This window comes from Xyrauchen texanus, chromosome 16 (genome assembly GCF_025860055.1).
Source record: "Xyrauchen texanus isolate HMW12.3.18 chromosome 16, RBS_HiC_50CHRs, whole genome shotgun sequence".
Classification (NCBI taxonomy): domain Eukaryota; kingdom Metazoa; phylum Chordata; class Actinopteri; order Cypriniformes; family Catostomidae; genus Xyrauchen; species Xyrauchen texanus.
In genome coordinates this window covers 22,195,359-22,220,714 of record NC_068291.1, presented here as the reverse complement: position 1 = coordinate 22,220,714, position 25,356 = coordinate 22,195,359, and the positions used below count along the sequence as shown (strand labels likewise).

The window sequence follows — 25,356 nt, the reverse complement described above, 5'->3', positions numbered from 1 at the left end:
TTCTCCTCTTCAGGTTTGATACGATGAGCTTCATTTTTCCTTTTCACGCAGATAGTCCGCTAAAATACATGCAATCACCATTACTAGAAAAGTAAAAAAAACTGCATGGCAGAAAGTCAAATGAAGTTTTGGCTCAAAATAGCCTACCTAGTTTCTCAACTGCTTCCACGCAGATACTTGGATACATACTCCTTGAGTATGTGGCAATTATCACATACAGTGACGTTCTCGCCAATATCAAGCCATGTCCTTCCTAAACAAAGAGGATGAAATAATGTTAGAGCATGAAATATTTTATTTGGCAATGATACTTTGATTATTATCCGAGGAAAGATAAATAGCTTATGCTATATTTGAAAGAAGTGATGAGTACTTATGAGCTACTGTATATACAGTCCACCGGCATTAGTGGCTTTATTCACACATGTGGAGAATTGAGGGGTTTTTCTAAGACATTTTAAGCATATAATGTGCGTTTGCAGTACACATTTTTATGTATATTGACTTCACTTTACTAACACATATGGAGTATTGAGGAGGTGTACTTCAGGACATTTAAGCAGATTGAGTGTGTTACAGTACACATTTGAAGTATATTGACTTTACTTACACATATGGAGTATTGAGGAGGTGTACTTCAGGACATTTAAGCAGATTGAGTATGTTACAGTACACATTTGAAGTATATTGACTTTACTTACACATATGGAGTATTGAGGAGGTGTACTTCAGGACATTTAAGCAGATTGAGTATGTTACAGTACACATTTGAAGTATATTGACTTTACTTACACATATGGAGTATTGAGGAGGTGTACTTCAGGACATTTAAGCAGATTGAGTGTGTTACAGTACACATTTGAAGTATATTGACTTTACTTACACATATGGAGTATTGAGGAGGTGTACTTCAGGACATTTAAGCAGATTGAGTATGTTACAGTACACATTTGAAGTATATTGACTTTACTTACACATATGGAGTATTGAGGAGGTGTACTTCAGGACATTTTAAGCAGATTGAGTGTGTTACAGTACACATTTGAAGTATATTTACTTACACATATGGAGTATTGAGGAGATTTACTTCAGGACATTTTAAGCAGATTGAGTGTGTTACAGTACACATTTGAAGTATATTTACTTACACATATGGAGTATTGAGGAGGTGTACTTCGGGACATTTTAAGCAGATTGAGTGTGTTACAGTACACATTTGAAGTATATTGACTTTACTTACACATATGGAGTATTGAGGAGGTGTACTTCAGGACATTTAAGCAGATTGAGTGTGTTACAGTACACATTTGAAGTATATTGACTTTACTTACACATATGGAGTATTGAGGAGGTGTACTTCAGGACATTTTAAGCAGATTGAGTGTGTTACAGTACACATTTGAAGTATATTGACTTTACTTACACATATGGAGTATTGAGGAGGTGTACTTCAGGACATTTAAGCAGATTGAGTATGTTACAGTACACATTTGAAGTATATTGACTTTACTTACACATATGGAGTATTGAGGAGGTGTACTTCAGGACATTTAAGCAGATTGAGTATGTTACAGTACACATTTGAAGTATATTGACTTTACTTACACATATGGAGTATTGAGGAGATTTACTTCAGGACATTTACGCAGATTGAGTGTGTTACAGTACACATTTGAAGTATATTGACTTTACTTACACATTGAGTATTGAGGAGGTGTACTTCAGGATATGCAGATTGAGTGAGTTACAGTAGCCTACACATTTGAAGTATATTGACTTTACTTACATATGGAGTACATTGAGTGTGTTTGCTTGGACATTTTAAGCAGATTGTGTGAGTTACAGTACACATTTGAAGTATATTGATTTTATTTACGCATATGGATTATGTTGAGAGGAATGGGCATTTTAAGCAAATTATATGCGTTACAGTACACATTTGAAGCACTTTACTTACACATATGGTGTAAATTGAGAGGGTGTACTTACATATTTGGAGTATATTGAGAGTTTGTCAGCCCGCACACAGTTGTATAGTTTGTTCTGGAAGCTTAATCCTCTCTGTCTAGTTATATTCACATGATTAAACGCGTCTACAAACATTTGTGCTTCTTCTGGAGAGAGCTGTTGGAAGAGATGTACAATTGTTTCAATGTAATAGACATTCCTATCGTAAAAATAATACATATTTGAAATAAAACTTCGTGTCTATTGTCTAATGGTTTTTAAAATGCACAGAGTTACAGTGAACTCACTGTAAAGTTTTTGGACGCAGCCGTTATGTCGCCACTTCTAGAAACGAGTATTGCGGCACACTCTACATGCTTGGTGTCAATTAGACAGTTATCTAACAAGCTTGGAAATGGATTCATATTTATGAAATTGCATTGAAACCGACGGAGGTATGAGACAAAGTTAAAAACTAGACGTGCTGACGGCTGGGCCCGTAGTTGCCCTTGACAACCGCCAAGCTTAGATAAAAGCTTGACTCATGACAATGAGGGCGAAACCCAATCGAAAGAGATCTTCCCTATGCTCTACTCACTTCGAAGGGCAGAGCCGTTGAACAGGTACCTCTTAAGGGAACATGGCATTATTGCATGAATATACCCTTTGCTAACAATCTTATGGAGGGACCCATTTTGAAAGGATACATTTTCTTACTTTTGCAATTCCATCTTCATAAGGTGCTATTTGCTAATATGTCAAAAGAAGTCAATAACAATATATTTTGTAAACACTTTAAATATCATTTGCATCTGAAACCTGATTATGCAGCATTTCTGTGCTTATTAAGAGACTTTTCTTACAATGCAATAACAGAGCTACCCCCCTCAAATTAAACATTGGATGCAATGAGAATGAAACAAAGAAAGAGTAAGTATATATTTGTAGAATATAATATTTGTAGAATATTCAAACTTTATTACATTTATAATTCAAACTAAAACAAATAAAACCTAAAAATTAACCGAGTTACTCAGTCTCTTGAGTAAACGTCCATTGTTCACCAGCTCTGCAACAATATACAATATTAAGGCCTTATCTGAATGCTTTATTATGGCAGTCCAGATATACTGGGCAGCATAAAATGTGCAGATAGTCCAAGACGTATAAATTAACAAATAAAACTCAGTCAAGCACACACAATCAACAGTGATTATTAGACCTTTCACAAATCATCCCTGTGAGAGTTAATCAAATCATTTGTACCTTTGTAAATAAAACTAGAAAAAATAACCTTCATGTTACAATCTAAATTAGCTTTAAAAGATTTTAAGAGAAGAAACTGGCTGGTGCAAATTAATTCTGCAATGGTGAATTTAATAAATGAACTGGCATTTAAGGCAGACAGGATTATTCAGTTAAAAAACCTCCTCCTGTTTTAGTATTCCTGGTAAAGATCTTCAAATGCAAAAGAGTTTATTAACTTCAGATCTAAGCAAGTTATCATTAAAAGGATACTTCACACAAAATTGAAACTTCTGTAATCATTTACTCACAACTCATTCTCTTCTCCATTTAAGTTTCTCTCCTCTGACTAACACAAATGGAGAGATTAGGCAGTATGTTGGTCTCAGTCACTATTAATGTTCATTACATCTTGTTTCCATACAAAGTGAATGGTGACTGAGACTGTCATTCTGTCAAACATTCCCACAGAAGGAAGTGATAAGAGTTTGGACCAACATGAAGGTGAGCAAATGACAAAATGTTAATTTTTGGAAAAACTATCCCTTTAACAAATATAGCCTTCACTACAGCAATAAAGACATTATAGTTAAAAGAAAAGGAAAATAAAAGCCCTGAGATTTTCTCTATATCCAGTGGCAAATTATTTAGAAAAGAAAACCACAAATGTTCCAAAATTCTCCCTTTTCCTCCCAATGTTATGTGTTAAGTAAGCAAAACTTGGCAAAGATGTGAATGCTAACTCATCTTCCCAGTGGTCACACATTCAGTAGTACATTCCACAGTAGCTGAGATCATTTTAAGGCAAGAGCAAGAGGGGAAGAACTTGAGGGTTTAGTGGTGAATCCATGTGCTTGGTGCAGTTTTTAAGGGAATATCCTTTCATTTATGGCCTTTGAGGTCAAACAGCTGCAGGTCAAGCCGAACCCTAACCTCCCCGGTGGGGACTTCATGAAGCAGCAGCCTCCTGGTGGACGGATCTTTATTCTCAAGCTCTTTCTTAATGGTGGCCACAGGAACTTCAGTGCGACCTAAGAAATCTATAAAAGGGACAGAGAGAGTGCCAATTATATTTATTGCTATAGAGTGATTGTACATCTTCAGAAGACTTGGAATATGACACAAATGTCGAATGGGCTACTTTTGACACTTTTGGGTTTTTAGGCTTTAAAGTGAGTTACTATCAACTGCTGTTGCATGGAAATCAGTGATCGCATCATTATTTAAAATATATTTTATGTTCCACAGAAGAAAGTCAGTCTGCATTTGGAAACACACGAAGGCGAGTAAATAATAGCAGTATTTTTATATTTTATTATTTTAAAGGAGTTTTAGGTATGCCTAAGAACAGTCCTTACCACCCGTAAAATCACTGTAATGCACAGCCTCTCGTGGCTTATTGCATTATTATACTATGATCTGTTTGAATACTCAATTCATATTGGCTGGAATGTGTACAGCTCAAACCATTGAATGCACAGGTAGTTCTGGTCAGTTTTAATCACCATTCGATATTAATGCACTGTTTGTTACTGTAGCAACATAACATTACAGAGCAAGCAGAGTGAACTACAACAACTGAAAACATTTCCTAACCACTTTCAACAGCATAGCTAATATAATGGAATTCAGCAGGGTGAGAGAAGGAAATCAGGACCTACCTATTAAAGGCAATGCAAAGACTATTTAAACTAATGTATTGTGTATGTTATGTGCTTAAGTGCCCCCTATAGCCACTAGAGGACCCCCACGCTCACAAATCTCTGACTCAATTGCTGAAGGAGAAGCGCTGTTTGTTTACAAAATGCACACAGCACTTTGTGGTGAAGGGCTACCATTCAAGGACAAATTGCAATTTAATTCTTAATTCAGTCAATTGTACAGCCTTGATGGATACCCTACCAATATCTCAAAGGTCAAAAACTGCAGGCTGCAGAGTGTTTTGAATGGTTTTCCCCTTATTATACAGTAAGTAATACTTATACTGTCACTGCCACATTTGTAACGTCAGTTTTTCCACATTTATGTGAAAATGACAATGAATAAATATAAAATAATAAAACAAATTCTGGAGCCAACCCTTCTATGTTCTGTGGATATTATTATTTCTGGATTGTGTATTTAAATTCACAGTTTTTACCAAGTTTGTGCACACTACTTTTTCTCGGTGTCTCAACAGGCAGAGCTGTAGACCCTTAGATCCAATTAACCATAACATTTTTTCCAGACAAAATTTGTGCTGCAAAAAATGTATGACAGCTGTAACAAATCAATTCTTGCAAGTGACCATGGTATAAGCAGGATAAACCCTTACATATACTCCTAAAAGGTTATTATTATACTGACCGTCAGGTGAAAATTGCTCCCGCTCAAAAATGGTAATGCAGAGGACATCTTGATACAAGTCCTTAATGTGAAACTGACAATTAAAGTTCCATTTGGGGTTGACTGTGTCATTGATGGTTCGGGAGGTGTAGCACTGAGAGCCCATGGTCACTTCACAGTATGGATTACTCTTCCCTAAAGAAAGGAAAATGATTAATTATACAAGTATGGGTGGATAGTTCTGGATATGTTTTTTTAACCACTCACCATTTGGTTTTGAGGACTTTAGCTCTGTTGCCTCCAAGATGGTGACAAGCAGGCGACCAATTCCATTTGCCTTCATTGAGCGAGCTGTACAAGGGAGCAGAAAAGACAGATTACCCAAAATTTGTCCATAGATGTTTTAAAACAGAATGACAAGACATTGTATGTACAGTAGTCTCATCGGGAGCCTAAATAAGAGCCAATGAATAAAAAATGAATTCAAATTAGATAGGGAAGGTGTCAGTAATATTTAGTGGCAGAAAGGAATTACATAGATAGGCCCTGTCTCGCTTCTTCTTCTCCGTCTCCAAGAATTCTTCTGATGCTGCTTTGATCTTCTGAATCCATGCAGTCCTAGTAGAACATCAGGCACATGTTAAACATTTTGTTACATAATGAAACCCATAAGAAGCATGTGATGCCTTTCAAGGCAAATTTATTTGTATGGGTATGGCACATTTACATATACAATGGCAAGAAAAATGAGTGAGCCCCTTTTGTATTATCTGCATTTATGTATAAAATGTTTTGTATCCAAGTTTCAATAATGAACAAACACAATCTTTTTAAACTAATACTGTTCTTTTATATTCAAACATTCATACGTGTAGGCTGGACAAAGTATGTGAACCCCATAGGCTAATGGCCTCAACAAAAGCTAATTACAGTCAGGGGTTTGCAAACTTGGCATCCAATTAATGAAATGAGATTGGAGGTGTGGGTCAGAGATACTTTGACTTATAAAAAGCACTCCAACATTTTGAGTTTCCTATTTACAAGAAGCATCTGCTGATGTGGACCATGCCTTGTAAAAAAAGAGATATCAGAAGTCATAAGACCTAAACTCAAGAGTTTTTGCTTTGCATAAAACTGGAAAAGGTTACAAATTGTCCATTTGGCAAATTATCAATAAATGGAGGCAATTTAGTACTGTGGCTACTCTCCCTAGAAGTGGCTATCCAGCCAAGGTGACTCAAAGGGCACACCGCAGAATGCACAAAGAGGTAAAAAAAAAGAACCCTAAAGTGACAATTAAAGATTTGAAGGAATTATTTGAACTGGTTAACATTTCTGTTCATGAGACTACAATACAGAAACATGGCAGGTCACCAAGAAGGAAGCAGCTGCTTTCCAACAAAACCATTGCTGTGCTCCTGAAGTTTGCCAAAGACCACCTTGAAACTCCACAATGCTACTGGGAAACTGTTTTGTTGACTGATGAAACTAATGTTGAATTGTTTGGGAAGAACTTAAGCTGTGTTGTTAGCTTAAGCACATTGTGTTTGTCTATACTTGTGACTTTGATGAAGATGAGATCACATTTTATGACCAATTAATGCAGAAAAACAGCTAATTCCAAAGGGTTCACAGAATGTTTCTTGCCACTGTAATACAATTCCATATGTCAGTTCCAATTGCACTAGACATTTCAGCGGTATGAAAAGCTGCAGTTTTGTCCCTTACATTTCAATGTGCTAATAACATTCCATTAGTGGTTCAGATAACGTCCAATGTATCTAGTAAAAACAGTACCTTCCTGATAAAGCTGATAAAGAACAACAGCTGGCACTGACCTCTCGTTAATGTTCTCAGTTTTTAGGGTGTAGACACGATCTATGTGGGAAATGTGGAAGACAGGCTCATCACTGGATGGATCAGACGGAAGCTTCACCAGAACTTCATTAAGAAACACAGGCTGGAAAAATAAACCAAATATATCATTATACAATTTCCTCTACTGAGCATTTTTTCCCCAACAAAAGGTAGTTAGGAGCAAAGCTTTAACAGTAGAAAAATTAATACTCTATATATAGAGAGGTGTCGAAACCTACCATCTTGTACATCTTGTATTGAGTATTGGACTTGGTGCTGAAGAGCTTGTCCGTTCCTGAGGAGGTGAACTGCCTGACAGCTTGGGTGAACAGCAGAAAGTCGTTAAACAGAAAAGCGTACAACTCCTTACTGCTCTTGGTCTTAAACAGCTTTCCACTGTGCAGCAATTTACGAGGACCCATGCAGTTGGTCAGAGAGTTGAAGGTTAGATTCTAGTCAAGTGAAAAAGAGTAATGTGTTTATTTTTGCTTTCACAGTATTATATGTGGAAGATAAAGACACTGATGACAAACTGACTGCAATGTCAGCAGAGTATTAAATCAGATATGCAATTATTAAAGGTGCATTATGTAACAATTTTCAGGTAATATTTGACTTTTTTTGCCAATCTGTGAACAGCTTCTAACGCAACTTAAAAAATGAGTCCTTCCCGGACTTCCAAGCTTTTGCTGGGAAAATCCAAAGGATGTGACATTTATGCGGTCTTCTCTTCCACTGTTCAACAGCGACAACAAACTGCAACACTAGGTGACGTTATCTTATAGATGTAGTAATCCAGCAAACGTCCGGATCCCAGCACAACACCAACTCCTATACAAACTCAGAGTAAGCCAAAAAACAAAAAAACAAAAAAAACATTTATCTACTGAATCCCATCTGGCTAAGTGGGAGCATGATCGTGGTAGAGCGAGAACTAGAGTGAATATCGTCAGGGCATTTGATTCCTGGAGGGACATTTGTTCGATTTTGGGGATCAAAACCAACCCTGAATTGGCATTCTTCTTATTGGACAGGTAAGCTTACATAACTGCAAAGCATGTGAAATATAGTGCCATAAGGATTGATCTGTGTAATTTTAGCTAACTTGATCTTGCTGCACAGTAACGGTCATAATCAATGTTAATTTGTAATTATTCAGCCAGGTAGACTACAATAACACATGAAATGAATGCTAGACAATGTTTAAGATAATGAAAAAAGACACATTCATTAGTGTAACATAACTTGGTTATACAGAAAATGGATATATTCTATTATTATAAAATAATAGCACATCGATATATCAAAATGTCAGTAGTGATGGAATCACATCAATACTGAATTGGGTCAACATACTCATAATGTACAATCTAGTTTATAAACCGCTACTGTCATCATCCACCAAATTTATCTAACAGCTATTGATAAAGCTGGCTAGCTAGCTAACGCGACATAGGCTATCCTATAAATGAAGTCAATGTATAATGAAAAGTGAATTTTCAAACAACATTCTTGCATAGTCAGACCTATATCCACACTTTGTTTTAGCCCTGTTCCAGCATTGGATATTCAAATATAATATACATTCTCAAAGTTTGTAGTAAAACAATCATAACTGTGTAATTTTAATTATGCTACCTCATCTGTCAGCATGATGCGAATGAATCACGTTCAGTCTCTTTGTACGTTACATCATTGTTTTGTTCGATGCTCGCTCGCGTCCCTAAAGAGTGTGTGCACGAACACGAGCAACAGGTAGCTGGCTGCAGTTCACTTAACAGCCACAGGTGTCATTAATAACATCTTACATACTGCACCTTTAAAGCACAAAATGTTCCTTTTTTGTAAAACATTTTTTAATAAAAGCAAAAGCACATGATTGATCTTGTGAGGCATTTTTTTAGCAGTACATTTTATGCATGCCACATAAGTCCAGTGACTGAGGTCATTTCTTACCTCAGAGATGCCTTCACACTGCACATGGGATTGGATCCACTCCAATCTGTCAGAGTTCTCCTTCTCCCTGACTCCCTCATTCACCTGAGAGCACAGCAACTCTGCCTTCTCCAAAGCCTCTCGCAGCTGAACATAATCCACATGACTCTCTGGAGTACTTTCCAGGATCTGGACACATACACACATGAATACAGGTGAACAAAAACTGGTTATTTCAAACTTGAAATTAAGAAAGCAAGTCAATAATCTATGTTTTACAACACTCACATTTTTAATATGAAGAGGGTAGCGGGTGATCCTTTGCATAGGTTTAAGCAAAAAGCTGGACAAAGGCATTCCTTTACAACGGTAGTTTGTGGCAATTTTCTGAAAATATATCATAATAGTCAGATTAACATTTTGACCAAGAACTGAAACTTCCTCTTGAATTTTGCTTCCTGCTTACATTCTTTACAAAGTCCATTATAAATGTGAACTCAGTATTGTTTTCGGAAGTAAAAAAAAAAAAAAAACTATTTTTATTCCTAAATAAATGAATAGGATATTGTTAAATTAATAGTAGTGTTTTAAATGTCTAAAAAAACCAAACACTCACACTTACTGAACATCAGAATAAAAGTCCAGTCATAGAAGTAGCCTAATACAAGCTGATTTATTTAGGATGGAAATGGGCTGCCTCAAGGAGGCCGACAGGTTAATATGACATGACCAGCAGATACCACTAAATTATGCTTATTGTTTCTGGGTAATCAGCTGTTATCATTCTTTTCCAATTACAGAATGAATTAATAATTACTGAACGCAAACAGCACATTTCTACTTACATAATGGACAGGGCAAGTTAAACAATTTCAGAATTACTTGTGGTAGTGCACTTTTTATTTTAGGTAGATTTTGTGTGCGTTTTTATAATTTCATTTTTTTTTTTTACAAAGACTGGTGTATGAACTGCTACCTTTAGGAAGGTTTTGAAGTCTGGGTCCTGATCGGTTCTCTGCTGCAGCAGTGTGGCGCCATTAAGCTGGCAGCTGCAGAAGTGGATGTAAGGCTGCATATGTGAGAGCTCAGAGGCCAAGATGTCCCCAATCATGTGAACGGGCATGTTCTCTCCGCCCGACTTCTTCCTTGCCTTCAGGGCTCTGAAAATATACACATCATCCATAAGTTTGTTGCAGATACTTAATTAGTTGTGCCCACTGAAAAAAAAAATAATATTTTCAATGTAAACTTAATGTACTTCTGCATCTTGGTGTTGCACTGGATAAGTTCCCTCCAGTTGCCGAATATCATATTCATTTCAGCGTCAGTGAGACGACCTGACTCAGACATGGGCTTGTGAAAGACCTTAAAGGAGACAATAAGGAAGTAAATTCGATTTTTTCAATTCAGAACAATTTATTTCATCTGATTGGTCAATTGTAGAATGTTTTCCACTATTATATTTCCACGACTTTCCAAATTAGGAAACAAGTGGTAGATTAAATCAGCCAAAAGAGAGAAAGATGACAGATTTCCTGACACTCCCTCAGCAGCTATATTTGAAAACCTATTGCAGCAGTGTTGATTATCTTTTCATTTTTTTGTATTATTATTATTAATGCCAGGGTAATATAACAGAATAATGTGATGAGAATTTGCAGGATTGGGACTAAACAGCGGTGTGGCCACAAGAAAGCCACTTTTTAGTGAGGCTAATCTGAAACAAACGACTTCAATTTGCTAGGGAGCATAAAGATTGGACTGTGGAGCAAAGTAAAAATGTCATGTGGTCTTATGAGTCCAGATTCACCCTATTCCAAAGCGATGGGCACATCAGGGTAAGAAGTGAAGCGCATGAAGCGATGTACCAGTCATGCATATTGCCCACTTTACAAGCCTCTGGAGGCAGAGTTATGATCTGCGGTTGCTTCAGATGGTTCAAATCAAGTCAGCTGAGTACCTGAATTTATCCCATCAATGGATTTTTTTCTTCCCTGAAGACACGGGCATAATCCAGTACGACAAATCCAAGATTCATCGGGCTCAGGTTGTGAAAGAGTGGTTCGGGGAGCATGAGGAATCATTTTCACACATGAATTGGCCACCACTGAGTCCTGAACTTATCCCATTGAAAGACTTGTTTGGAGAATCCACGGCATAATTAAAGCTAAAGGTGGTCCAACTAAATACTAGATTATGCAACTTTTTTGGGGGGCCAGGCAGTGTAAAATTATGCCTTTAAACATGGTTTGATTATGGTTTTAATGACTGAAAAGTCAAGGGACATGTTTGTCACCATATTTTGATAATTAACCTTTTAACCAAAAACATTAATCTCTAAATTAAAAATAATAATAAAAATGTACATGGACATAATACCCACACTTTTTGACCCATTCATTTCCACAATATTTCCATGACTTCTCAAGTTGTTTGGGATAAGGATTTTTAAAACTTATTTTTATAGATATGGCAGTCATAAAGAGATATTTCTAACCATTTCACTATTTTTTGACTTGGAGCATAACTACAAAAATGTATATTCAATATAGGAACTTCCATGTATTTTTAAGATTATACCAATTTCCATAACTTTCTGAGCACTGAAAATCCTTATTTAAAAATGACTGTGGGAGAAATTATTATATTTGACAATTACCCAATTACACTGCTCTTGCTTAATACTATTTTGTTTTATTCTTTTTAGAATTGCGGCACCACTACCATTGACTGGTTTATAATGACTTGTGTTTTTGCTCATTTCTCAGTTACTCTAAAAAAAAACATGTCTGCTAAATTAATAAATGTATATGTGAAAAAGGTGATCTTTGCTTGTGTACCTCCAGGACCAGCTGCATGTCTTCCAGGTATTTCTCCTCTTTCTCAATGAGCTCATGGATGTAACCTTGACGTTTTTTCTCCTGAGGGGTCATTGAATCCAGAGTGCTCAGGTTAGCACACCCTACAAAAAGACGGTACAGGTGAACTCACCCAGCCACATGAAGCCCATAAACACAACACACCTGCTTTAAACACGCACAGATTCACGGCCCAATGAGATCCCTCAATTTACTCCTGCACTTCTCTGTGCACAATTAATCTTCCTTCAATCACACTCAAAACACTTTAAAAACCAAGCAGGAAAGTGTCAGTTGCAGTGTGGTGAGGGCACTCCAAAACGCTCCAACGTGAAGACTTACCTGCCGATGGCCTGCCAATTTGACCATCTGGGAATCCAAAGTCTTGAATGATGGTGCCTTCATCATCCATTTCCCATAGCCATAAAAATAGCAGTTTAACCCCTGAATGATATGCTAAATTTCGCTTTGAAAACTGTGTCTGCTTAATTACTGTGATGTACACTGCTAGCATGCTAGCAAGATTATTCAATCTGTTTTCACCCATAACATGGCAACAGGATAACCGTAACTAGATGACAAAAGATTAGCTAGAATACTGTCAGTACTGACGTTTCATTTATGAGATACAATAGAAAGGCACATTTTCTACGTTCATCTTAAGTTGTAATTATTATTATTATCACAAATAAAAAATAGCTATTTCTTTTGCTCCTTATAAAATGGGATATATTTTTGGGCTATATGTTTTGCAATTATGTATCTGGAAGTTCGTTTTAAAGGAATATTCTGGGTTCAATACAAGTTAAGCTTAAATCAACAGCATTTGTGGCATAATATTGATTACCACAAAAATTTATTTTGACTTGTCTCTCCTTTTCTTTAAAAACAAAATAAAGGTAACAGTGTGGTTCTTGCAATGAAAGTGAATGGGGCCAATGTTTGGAGGGTTTAAAAGACAGAAATATGAAGCTTATAATATTATAAAAGCTCTTCCATTAATTCTTCATTTAAAACTCATGTATTATTTGAGCTGTAAAGTTGTTTAAATCGTAATTTTTACAGTTACTTTAGGGTTTGTTGACATTACATTGTCATGGCAACGAATTGTAAAATTTACAAATATTATTCAGAAAAGGTTAGAAAGTGATTTCATCACACTAAAATCATGTTAACACACATGTTGTTAAAGTCATATGACTATACTTTTGAAACAGTGAGTATTTTAACATTTACGGATTATGGAACCCAGATTTTTGCTTTTTTAAAAGAAGAGGCAAGACAAAATAAATTTGTGTGGTGATCAATATTATGCCCCAAATGCTGTCGAGTTACCTTAACTTGTATTAAACCTGTAATATTCCTTTAATGTAGTTTTAATATTGACACGGTTGCATCAAATAAAAAATTCAAAATCGAGCTAAAGTTTTTTCAAATAGACTTTAATGTCTTGATTTCTTCCATCAAATATATACTGAATGTACAGGATTCAAAGTATTTGAGATATTTTAGGATTATTAACAACATCTACAACTTCAACAACTTTTTCCATAGTTTCCTATATAATATTAACAAATCTGTTAATACAGAAGCGAGTCATGCACAAATAAGGCATAAAACATGGTAAATATGTAACAATACCACCTAAGGCAAAGCTTTGTGTTTAAAATAGCAGCATTTTAGCTTATGGAAGTCATGAACCATATTTCTAAATACACCACAGACCTAAATACAGTTGGTAAAACCACCTGTCTGTCCATTTTGTTGTCGTTATTTTTATTCAAACTGAAACTACTGAACAAACAAACTGAATACAATCAAATATAAATGGAAGCAAAATCCCAGATTTAAAGTGGGATTTAAAACCATAGAAAGATTTAAGGTAAAACTACCATAATATATATATATATGACAATAACTTGTTCTTTAAAAGTGCTTTCAACAACCAAAGACTACAAATGCACACCTTGAAGCTGCACTATATCAATTTACAGCCACATGAATCAACTTTCTAATTATGATGGCCTGCACAACCTTTCTGAGGCAGTTTCCCACTTAGTAAGCACAGAGTAGCATATTCCTTCAAATGACTAAAATGAGGGCCAACAATTTTACTGTGCAGTACCACCTTTCCAAAATGACAATTTAATTAGTTTTTATTCTTAATTAAGCAACTTTAAGCAAGTGAAACACTAGTAAGACAGGGCCCAAATGGAATACCACAGAAAGACTCACTATCCCCCTGCACTAATTAATGAAAGAAGGTTAGTTCACCCAAAATTGAAAATATTACTTTTCTTTCTTCAGTGGACCACAAAAGGAGATGTAGCCATTCACTTTCAGACATTGCCTCTTTTTCTTTTGACTGAGGCTAGCATTCTGGCTAACATCAGAGAGCAAGTCATATGGGTTTAGGACAATGAGGGCAAGTAAATGTTGCCAAATAATTTTAGAGTGAACTATCCCTTTATGGTCAATATTACAAGTCAACTAAAATAAACCTTGTTGTAGTTTGAAACTATTGAAAAACAGCATTGATTGATAAGGAGAGTTAGAGAAGGGGGATTGGGTAAGTAAAGTCTAGTTTCAGCAGTAGCACCTCCCCTGTGAGAGGGGGATAGTGGGTCTCTCATGGGTCGAAGGGAAGGTGTTAATACCCTACAGAGAAACAAATGAGAGAAAGAGAGCAGAAGGAAAGCTGAATGTGTGGCTCAATATGGAGGTAGGAAAAGTCTAACATTAGGATTACATCCTGATCAACACTGAAAAAAAACACTCTTTTCTATGAAAACCCACAAAAAAAAATGAAATAAAAATACAACCGAAAGGGCAATTATGTTGATAATTACAGTAAAATATTTAAAGCTGTATAAAAACATCTTTAATAATGAAGTTGTAATACACTATGTCATAAAAACAAAAACCCTTGTCACAAACTAATTTCACATCAAAAGAAAACAAGCTCATAAGCACCTTGTTCAGCACTGTTAAATGTAACAAAGGAGTTTAAGAGTAACTAAGTTAACTTTCATAATAAACGAGTCTGTGCATTGTTCATGATTAGAAGCCAAACGAGAGTCTTATATATGGTACTGTTGCCAAGGCAAATCTAAAAGACAGGTGCGTTTATGGGGCTCTACTTACACTGTTGACTGGGGTCAGAATCTGATGTGGTCATTTTCACATAGTTGGTCGGGATCAATCCCGTGACTCCATTGAGTTCTCCTTTCCACCAATCAGGATTACTTTTGTCCAGCACATTGATAACTTGACTCTTGGAGAAGCTCAGCTCATCCTTGTTCGCTGCTGTGTAGTCGTATATGGCGATGACTTGGCCAACTAGGGTGAGGGAGGATGAAGAAACCAATGAGAAGAGATTAACAGAGAAATAATAAACCCTGGGTATGTGTTCCGTTTCTTACCGGCCGCAGGAGCAGGTGTGGATTTGCCGCTGTTTGAGCCTAACAGCTTGACGTGCGATGCAGGGAACCAGCCCTTCTGACGCTTCTTCCCCCTGGCCTGAAAAACAACCAGAAATTACAAATTTTTCAGTGAAAATGTTCATCCATTGCATGTTTATGACTGTTTTAAGAGAAGCTCGTTTACAGTCTTGTGTATTCAAGTAGTGCTAAAAACAATGTAAGTTCTCAGCGGGAACAAGAGTCACATGGACTAGTTCATATTTCTGTCCCTATCAACTAGTATTGTAGTGAAAAAACAGACTGGAATATTCATTAATACGTTTCTGTTTGTGTTCTGCATAAGATAGAAAGTCATACGGGTTTGGAACGACATGAGGGTTGTTTAACAGCTCACTCACCTGCAGCTCACCAAGCCACCAACCAGAGGGGTTCTTGTTGAGAATGAGGATGAGCTGGCCTGGGGCCAGATTCAAGTGCTCTGCACCAGCAGCTGTGTACTCGGTGCTCACCTGGGCCACTTCTATAAACAAGATAATAGGCATACAATATAACACTTTACATCTGTATTAAGATATCTATAATGAAAAATCTAATTTCCTAAATAATTGTATAGTAAAATTCAAACTGAAGCTGTGTAATATTACTAGTGCTGTCAGTCGATTAAGTTTTTTTAACCGTGATTAATCTCATAATTGCTTGTAGTTAATTGCGATTAAATCGCACATTTTGAAAGTGCTTATATTTGACTGTAAATATATGTTTCCTGTCAAAATGCATTTATTTCCTTTTTATGAAAGACAACAAAACAATATGTAACAATATAATGCTTTATAATGTGGTAGGCTTTGTTCAGAAAATGTAAATGAAAACAGAAATGCACTAAAATAGAACCAATTCAAGTAACATTAAACGTTTCCAAAAGTCTAAGTGGGAGATTAACTAATTGAAAGAACAAGTTCTCCACATAGGATCCAAATTCATTGCAACAGGCCTCAAATCTCTTCAAACTCATCCTCTAGTGTTATTTAGCTGGCAGTCCGTGGCTATCCACTTTTTTACAGCAATCGTGAAGCTGCGTTCATGATTGGTATCAGGATGTCAGCACCAGTGTCAAGAGCCACTTTGAACTCTACAAAAAAAGCACTTTCAGACAAAAATGTCTCATTCTCCATTTTGTTGATATTGAAGTCTTGGCGTGCTTCTATGGTATTTAAAATGTGCCTTACTTAGACTAATAAATACTTGATTTCGGTCACAAGTTCCATCTAGGCTTGTTTTGTACAACAAATAGCATTAAGAGCTCCTTTTCCCATCACTTCATCACTGACACTGGATCACTGCGGTGTGTGTTTGTGGGGTGTGTCAGTGTAATGACTCCAGACGGACACAATGCAAAGGTTCCTCCCTTGCATCAAGTGTTTATGTTGGTTAATGCTGTATTAATGGTAAATGCGGTAATCGTGATTAAGACAAATTAACGTGATAAACTTTAATTAATCGCATGTGTTAACATGTTAATTTTGACAGCTCTAACTATAACAATTATTTAATCTTGTCAAACAGCTTCATGACACCGTTCCTTACCTGGCTTCTTCCCGGGAGTTCCAGGTTTACCAGAGAGACTTAAAGTCTAATGAGAAAACACATAAGTTCTAACATCACAAATGAAACCACACAGAAAATACATAATTGTCTATATCCATAATTATAACAATCTGTAAATATTTCAAATTAATTACATCAGTCTCCTTTGGCTTGACGTAATTGGAGGGGAAGATGCCCGATCGGTCTCCGATGCTCCCTCTCCACCACTCCCCCTCTCTCTCCGTCACCAGGATGGTGTCTCCCTCAGTGAAGGTCAGGTCTCCAGGCTCTGGGCTCTCATAAGTGTAGAGTGCCACATATTCTGGTGAAAAAGACATTAAAGACAGACTCAGCTGTGGAGAGTATTAACTGAAGGACAATTCTGATGTCCAGAGATTATTCTCTGGTCACAGTTCCAACTCTTCTCAAGGCACAATTATCAAGGACATTTCCAGGACATTTTACGTGACCAACAAGTGTGATAGTCAAGCAAAAATACATGCTTCCATTTAAATCAAGCTTTTATTTTGGGGTTTCTGTGTGTTTTTGATGGTAGATTCTCACCTCCAGCTAAGAAGTTTGCTACATAGCCCAGTGTGATTATTATCCCCGTAAAGATGTAATTTAATTAAATACATAGTCTGTATGTGCTGCGCGGTTCAGAGTGTTTTGATTTCTGTCTTCTCACACATGCAAGAGTGCGCGTGATGATCATGAGGCGTTTTCAATGTATGAGCGGCCGGGTTCACATATTCGTTTTGAAGCACGTATCACTTGCAGATAATATATTTGTTTATTTAATTATTGTTTATTTATCTCTTTATCTATGTGATTCCATCTGTGTTTTCCATGTACAACATGTGGTAACCATTGTATAAGTGGACTCCAATCATTGAAAAATAATTCACATTCCAAGGTGTAAAGGCAGAATCACCACGCCATCAACTCAGGGTGTAAATTTGTTTAATAAAAAACTAAATCTGTGGTCTGACGTTCATTTTTGTCTTAAGTTTATTGTGGTTGACAAAAAGAAAAAGTCATATTTTATCATTTTAAATTATTTCAATGAAGCAAACCAGAGATGACAGCAGATGACAGATAGTATGTGACAGGGACTCATTCATGACAGTTAACTGTTGACATGGTTTCACAATGCACAGCTGCCGGCAGTGACAAAGCAATATGAATTTTTGTATTTGACTATTTCGATTCCCAATCGTTACCATGTTTTGTGCATGTAACAAAAACCTTGTTAGTAACAGTCAAACAGTTCTATTATACAACAATATTTTCCTGGACAACTAATTATTTTTCAGGACATTTATGTATTTTTCAATTTTTCTTAACTGGAAAACTACAGTGAAAAATTCCAGGTTTTCCAGGACAGGTGGGAACCCTGTCTGTGATGCGTCATAACGGAGGTACAACACTAACAGACAGTTGATTTCCCACAGATACTGGAAAAGAATGTTTAATTGCACATTATAACCAAAAAAAAAAAAAAAAAAAACACAATAATAGCTGACGTTACAATGCCAGCAACCGGTATTTTATTGTATGAAATTCAATAAAATCCTGAAAAAAATCTAAATATGTATCCTTGATTGCAAAATTATTCAAGTTTCCTGGTGGAAAAAGACAATCCATTTTCTCTTACCTTCATAGTCCGATCCATCTGTTGCATCATATCCATCAGCAGAACTACGGAAAAAAAATTAAACATGTCAAGCATCAAAACAAAATGACCAAATTTTTTTTTAACGTTTCCTACAAAAAGATACTGCAGCAAATTTACAACCAATGCAACAATGGCTTTAGAATTAGAAAACAGCAGTTAAAAAGATAAATAAATTAATTGCTGCAGATGTATTATGACAATTCCAAACAGCGAAAGTAAAGCAACATCTGAACTAGTTGATGTCTTTAAGGGAATGCTGGCACCTTGAAGTTTTAGTATGCAAAGAATCACATGTTTTAGTTTGAAAATTCCATTTCACATTGATACTTTCCACAGACAAAGTGCATGTAACACTCGCAGTTCCAATCTCAATCTATTACTTCACAAAAAGAAAGCTGCAATATCTCATCCACTTATTGTGGCCATTCATTACTGCATGGAGTGCACATTTACTATGCTTTTCTGTCACTGCTGCTCAGCACTGTGACGTAGGTTTTGGGGAACCACCCCTGAACCCCATTGAGTTCTCCCAGCCACCAGTTCTCCTGCTGCTCCAAAACTGTGATGACATCATCTATGGAGAAGTTCAGATGGTTGTCTGTCTTTGCAGTCCAAGAGCACAAAGCTTGAGCTTGCACATTCCCCACCACCTGAGACACATCATACAGCAACATTGTTATATTTAAATACAAGGATGTCATACCTTAAGTAAAACACTGCATGGTTACTGAAACCATGAGCTCTTTAGGAATCCTGCATACCTGACTATGGTTGGAAGAGTTGGTGCTTGTGGAATGGGTGGGGGTGAAGGCGGAGTTCAGCCGTGATCTACTTGGCACAGAGCAGTAACTCATTTTGCTAGTGAAGAAGTGTTTTTAGAATATTCCACATATTCTATGATCATGCAGGACAAAGATATTAAAATGCTAAAATGCATCTCTATGAACTCCTTAGCAGTTCACACATATTCTGGATAAGTCCAATATTTTTTCATTATATCCGTTTTTATACAGAAACGATATCAAATCAATTTAGTCCATGTATGTTAGCTTTGAGGCCATCTATATGCTTGCATACTCCTAAAAGTGGGCAAAATAAACTTTGGACTGATACATAGTTTTAAAATCATTGTTTAAAACCAAACATTAGACATTTCACAGGGTCTTTAATTTTTCATCATCATCATCCAAACAACATCAGATTCAGTGTAAACAGTTTTGAAGTGAAATATTGTTTGCAAATATTTTATACTTTAGTGTTGTTTAGTTGTATTAGACTTGAACAGGTCACATCTTTCCAACAAAACAAGTTTAGCTGTAGTGATTAAAGTAGGCAGTACTTGTATGTGCAGTGTTCTGGGATTGGCTGTAGCTGTGGATGTTTCCTTTGAGGGTTCTGTAGCGATATGCACTTTGTCTGTGAGTGTCCATTGTGAAAATTTTGTACAAATGACTGTGAAACAGGTGTGAATAAAAATAATCTGTATTCAGATTGGAGACTGCACCTGGTGGAGATGGAGACCTGTGGCATTAGGGCTTGTTTGGCTGTGGGCGCCGCCTCAGATTTGGCCTGCTTCTCCACATAGCTCTCAGGTAACCAGCCCATCTTCCCTTGCCGACTGCCGTACAGCCAGCCCTGCTCTCTCTCCATACTCTCATCCACCTAAACAAACACACATCCTGATGAGCAAACTACAAGAAGTACTGTGTGAAAATTAAGCCGTTTCACAGCATGTTGCATGGTCCCACAAGCACATCTAACATGTTACATTCTCACTGATGTTAACAGGGTAGTAAAAGTTGGCTGTGTAGCGAATGCCAAAACTATAAGGCTTGAAAAAGAAACCAAAAAAAAAAAAAGGGGGTAATCTCATGAAAACATGTCTAGGTCACAATTCCCCTGTTAAACAGAAGAAAAAAGAATTATGAATATAAAGTCTTTTTAGTAACACCAAGATTTTGCATTTTTCATTATTTTCAAGAAAACTATGTACATTTCTCTAAAAAATCTCATTAATGTACTACGTTTAACGTTCAAGTTTGTAACTGTAATTACAATTAAAAATAGATTATATTGCCATAAATGGTTCTAACTGTCATGAAAATAATGCCATAATGCAAACATTTACATTTATGCATTTGGCAGACGCTTTTATCCAAAGCGACTTACAGTGCACTTATTACAGGGACAATCCCCCCGGAGCAACCTGGAGTTAAGTGCCTTGCTCTAGGGCACAATGGTGGTGGCCATGGGGTTCGAACCAACGACCTTCTGATTAACAGCCCTGTGCTTTAGCCACTACGCCACCACCACACCATGAAAAGCAAAGAAGTACTAAAGGAAAAGCAAGTACTAGAAATAAAATTTGTTTTTCCTCTATCACCTTCCATCGCAAAATGTTGATCTGAAATGTAGGTGGCGCTCCAATGCATTTTAGCCCTCAAAGATGTGCTCGTCCATAGACATTCAGACTAATTTTCAGCTCATGTTCCACTCCCATTATTTCATCGACTATCTCGGCCTAGTAGTGGACTAGCTCAATCTAGGTGTCATTGGAAAACTGAGATCTCGCCTTTGCAATGACATTTTATCATCAACAGTCGATAACATGCATTATGCATGTATGTATTATGCATCCATTTCTTCACTTTTGGACTGCATATTTTGTTCTGGACATTTAAGATATAACATTGGATTATTCACACAAGCTCACAGACAAGTAAAATAATGGCTATTTGTTTTAAGGTGAAAGCAGATATAAAGTTTTTAGCTATTTGGGCTTATAGCAGCAGTGATCAGTACATAAAAGAGACGTTTGTATTTGAGGTCTTACAGAAATATTTTTTTACTTTGTGATTCTTCTTAAAATCTTCGAACTGTGGAATTAGGGCAACAAAAAACAGTTGCATTCCTGAGAATGAGAGCTTTCATTTAATATATATTTTGTCTATTTATGTGCTATTTAAATTACTTTTATATTCATATTCATATTTCTACCACATGACCTCTAGGTGGTGATTATATCAGGCCTTATTTTTTTATTTTATGTAACATTAATGCAGAAATTATGGTTATATTTCAAAATGTCAGACTCTAAGCTTTCAAACAATTCCCCATATGCCTGACTTATGTATTAGAAGACTTGAACATTTTAAGCATAAACGTTTTTCACGACATAGTGCCCCCTTCTGGACCCGCCAGCGAATCAGCACTGTTGAAGAGTAATGGTCCTAAAAATAATCTTCATTTTCTCCAAGCAAAATACATTGTCTTATTTATCTATTTATTTTGATTTGGGGTTTAAAAAAAAATGACATTGACATGTTCTTGATGGGTTTTGTGAAATTCACCATAAAACTGACCTCAATCAAGTCATCAGCTTCAAAGGAGAGCTCATCTTCATTTCTGGCAGTGAAGGGATAGAGGGCTTTAAACGTAGTCAGTGCAGCTGATCTTCTGTGCTGTGTGCCAAGTGGCTGTCTGTTGCCTGAAATCACAAGAACATTCAAGTAAACAACAAGTAAATTCTAATCATGTCAGAGATGACTGGAATAGCCATGCCAGCAAATTTTTTTAAATCTTGGCAAATTTTTTCTTTCTTTACCTTTCCTTTCCTCAAGGCCGCGCAGAAGAGCAGCAACAATGTCTGATTTAACAGTGTTCTTGTTCAGTTGATCGTCTTTGATCCGCACGGCTGTGGCCTCCTCCAGATGTTTCCTCTTCCTCTCCTCATCCTGTTTCCTTTGCTCCTCCTCCCGATGCCGCCTTTCCTCCTGTTTCCTTTGCTCCTCTTCCCGATGCCTCCTTTCCTCCTGTTTCCTTTGCTCCTCCTCCCGATGCCTCCTTTCCTCCTCCTCCCGATGCCTCCTTTCCTTCTCTTCCTGCTTTTTCCTCTCCTCCTCCTTTCTTTTTCTGTCCTCTTCGAGTCTCTTCCTCTCCTCTGCATCTCTCTTGGCTGCTTCTTGGGCCCGCTGTCGCCTCCTTTCCTCCTCCTCCCGCTCCCTTCTTCTCTCCTCATCTAGTCTCTCCTCCTCTTTTCTCTTCCGCTCATCTTCTACTCTTCTCCGCTCCTCGCGTTTCCTTTCCTCCTCTAATCTCATCTCCTGTCGCTTTCTCTCCTCCTCCAGTTTTCTCCTTTCCTCCTCCAATTTCCTCCTCTCTTCCTCCAGTTTCCTCCTTTCTTCATCTCGTTGTCTGCGCTCCTCTTCCTCCTCCTGCCTTCTTTTCTCCACAAGTCTCTTTTCTTGCTCTCTTTTTTTCTCATCCTCTTGCCTTCTCCGCTCCTCCTCCTCTCGAGCTTTTTGCTCTCGCTCCGCCTGTTCTTTAGCAGCCTGTAAACGAGCTTGTCGCTCTCTCTCCTCCTCCTCACGAAGTTTGGCCTCTCTTTCCTCCTGTATTTTCCTCAGTTTCTCTTCTTCATCTCGCTGCAGTTTCTCCTGCCACTGCCGTTCCTTCTCCAGTTTGATGCACCTGCATTGAGAAGCAATTTGCAATGAAAACTTTACCAAGGAGCCATTCACAGAGGATGCATTCCACCGTTAAAAACAGCTAGATGGAGCGCAAAGGACAATTCATTTGATTGTTCTGATGTTTTAAAACTGACATTGATTAAATGTGCAGCATGATAAAAGTGTTACTATGTTTAACATAACACAGCATCTTAAAAATGCAACCCCCAGACGTTTGATGCTAAAAATAAGGGAAAAAAGCCATAACGGCCAAAGGCATATGTCTAGCCTATGTTTATACAGACCAACAATTAAAAAAATTGCAAGAATGCATCCTATGTGAATGGCCCCTAATACTGCAGCTTTGAAGAAATTTGCTTGAATAAATCCTGCATGGTTTTGAAGTACTGCACTGTCTCTGTAAGAATCTTTAAAATAAGAATTTCTTACCTTTGCTCTTCTTCTTCCCTCCTCTTCTTTTCCAGCTCCTCCTGCTTGCGTTTCTTTAGCTCTCGAATTTTGTCTTCCTTTATAGTGAATAGTTTTTCCAAAGCAGACTGTTGCATCCTCTGGCTCTCTCTGAGATCCTGATAAACAAACCACAAGAATATAATCAACACATTGAACTCTCAATTCAAACACAATGTAACTTGTGCAACTGAGTTACCCCCCCAATAAAACCCCTTCAAGGTATATTACAAGTTGTTTTAAACGTCATGTCTATGGAGAGTATCTGTGGCATGCGGTCATATCCCAAAGACAATAAATTCGACTCATCCCTAAATTTGTATAAAACACATGTTAAATACATTTTTTGTAATACATACAGAAGTCTAGCAGGCAAGTGGGCAGCCCAGCAGATAAATGTTGAAAATAGCCAACTATAATTTTAAACTATACCATAAATCAAACTGTTGTGTTTTAATCACTTAATCATGTCTGTAAAAAGTTACATCAAATTTGATTATCAAATGAAAGGGACATGCAAGCAACTGTCCATGTAGCCATGCTTATATGCAGTAGTGATTTAGTAGTGATCTGAGATTGAAGCTGGTAGAGTGAGGATGAACAGGAGGAGGGAAAAAGAGATATGCAACCTTCAGAAGGAAGAGAGATTGCAGAGGCAACTCAGTAAAGAGAGCAGGCCTTTAAGCATGCAGTCATCCATTTCCTCAAACTGCAGTGAAAGCCAGGGAGAGACAGACAAGTAGACAGACAGACAGAAAAGCACTACAGCTAGTGATAAAGACACAGGGACAAAAGCATAGGGGTTATTCGCATTAGTAGCATCTGTAGCAATCTATATGCTGTTAGCACTAATTGCTACAAAGACAAAGATTTGCACCAAACAAAATGCTTTATTTTCATATCAATAAGTTAAAATTCCCTGTGGTTAAATCTGGATCCTATAAAAGACTAACTGGTCTAGCTTTAAACATGCGTGTCAGTTTTGATTGGTGTGCATGAACTTATTAAACATGGTTGAATAATATTAATAGTTTACCTGGATTTCATTCTTGTATTTGTCCATGTCTGCAAGTTTTGCTGCAGTCTCTGACTCTAAAGCATTTAGCTGTTCTTTAAGATTTCGACATGAAAGATCCTTCTCTTCCATATTTCTCTGTAAAGTGGATACTGTCGCAGCTATATTGGGGAAAAATGGCAAAAACATCCAAGTGTTCATGCATTCATACGATTATGAGGTTTATTTTTTCACAATTCACCTAAAGCACATCATGCATGCATAATAATTTTTGTTGTTGTTGTTGTACAAATTCAGATGTTTAATTATATCAAATGAATAAATGTTTAACATAACAATGCATAAACAGGCACTAAAGGCAAATATACGATTAGTATCTTACAAGGGAGGTTGTTCAGACTCAGATTGCGGAGTCTCTCATTGAGTTTCGCCTGCTCTGTGGTGGACTGTCCCAACTTTCTCTTAAACTCCTGCAAAAAAACAAAATAAATAAAAATCCTTCTGACTTGTTGGATACAATGATCACCTCTATGCTCTTGCTAGGGAGGGCTCGCTACATCCAAAATGGAGTTTT

At 37.0% G+C, this 25,356-nt stretch overlaps 2 protein-coding genes across 4 annotated transcripts in view; both read right to left on the bottom strand.

The window, feature by feature from the left end:
* Window positions 1–30: 30 nt before the first annotated feature.
* pfn4 (profilin family member 4) lies at window positions 31–2,372 on the bottom strand. Its single transcript, XM_052145219.1, has 4 exons — window positions 2,256–2,372; window positions 1,990–2,124; window positions 148–253; window positions 31–59 (listed from the first exon to the last, which is right to left on the bottom strand). The coding sequence occupies exons 1-4, from the start codon at window positions 2,370–2,372 to the stop codon at window positions 31–33; spliced, it is 387 nt and encodes a 128-aa protein (XP_052001179.1).
* A 516-nt stretch (window positions 2,373–2,888) lies between these two features.
* LOC127656863 (intersectin-2-like) overlaps window positions 2,889–25,356 on the bottom strand; it is a 42,708-nt gene continuing 20,240 nt past the window's right edge. Inside the window, exons 15-39 of one of the 3 annotated variants that reach the window (XM_052145386.1) lie at window positions 25,165–25,252; window positions 24,804–24,943; window positions 23,750–23,886; window positions 22,456–23,321; window positions 22,214–22,338; window positions 20,356–20,513; window positions 19,613–19,679; window positions 19,305–19,501; window positions 18,831–18,874; window positions 17,329–17,495; window positions 17,174–17,219; window positions 15,988–16,109; window positions 15,590–15,686; window positions 15,312–15,506; window positions 12,150–12,271; window positions 10,568–10,674; window positions 10,286–10,469; window positions 9,598–9,696; window positions 9,331–9,498; window positions 7,614–7,826; window positions 7,356–7,477; window positions 6,053–6,135; window positions 5,785–5,868; window positions 5,539–5,712; window positions 2,889–4,232 (exon numbers count right to left, since the gene is read on the bottom strand). In XM_052145386.1, coding sequence (XP_052001346.1) covers window positions 4,075–4,232; window positions 5,539–5,712; window positions 5,785–5,868; window positions 6,053–6,135; window positions 7,356–7,477; window positions 7,614–7,826; window positions 9,331–9,498; window positions 9,598–9,696; window positions 10,286–10,469; window positions 10,568–10,674; window positions 12,150–12,271; window positions 15,312–15,506; window positions 15,590–15,686; window positions 15,988–16,109; window positions 17,174–17,219; window positions 17,329–17,495; window positions 18,831–18,874; window positions 19,305–19,501; window positions 19,613–19,679; window positions 20,356–20,513; window positions 22,214–22,338; window positions 22,456–23,321; window positions 23,750–23,886; window positions 24,804–24,943; window positions 25,165–25,252 — 3,963 coding nt within the window. In that variant the 3' untranslated portion in view covers window positions 2,889–4,074. Of the gene's footprint in view, window positions 4,233–5,538; window positions 5,713–5,784; window positions 5,869–6,052; window positions 6,136–7,355; window positions 7,478–7,613; window positions 7,827–9,330; window positions 9,499–9,597; window positions 9,697–10,285; window positions 10,470–10,567; window positions 10,675–12,149; window positions 12,272–15,311; window positions 15,507–15,589; window positions 15,687–15,987; window positions 16,110–17,173; window positions 17,220–17,328; window positions 17,496–18,830; window positions 18,875–19,304; window positions 19,502–19,612; window positions 19,680–20,355; window positions 20,514–22,213; window positions 22,339–22,455; window positions 23,322–23,749; window positions 23,887–24,803; window positions 24,944–25,164; window positions 25,253–25,356 lie in introns of those variants that run through there. The other 2 variants (XM_052145387.1, XR_007972212.1) reach the window with 2 other exon arrangements.

Coding starts and splice junctions, on each gene's coding strand:
- pfn4 (XM_052145219.1), bottom strand. CDS start 2,372: ATGAATCCATTTCCAAGCTTGTTAGATAACTGTCTAATTGACACCAAG. Junction 2,125..2,255: donor CTGCGTCCAAAAACTTTACA/GTGAGTTCACTG, acceptor CTCTTCCAACAG/CTCTCTCCAGAAGAAGCACA. Junction 254..1,989: donor TCTCAATATACTCCAAATAT/GTAAGTACACCC, acceptor CTCTTTGTTTAG/GAAGGACATGGCTTGATATT.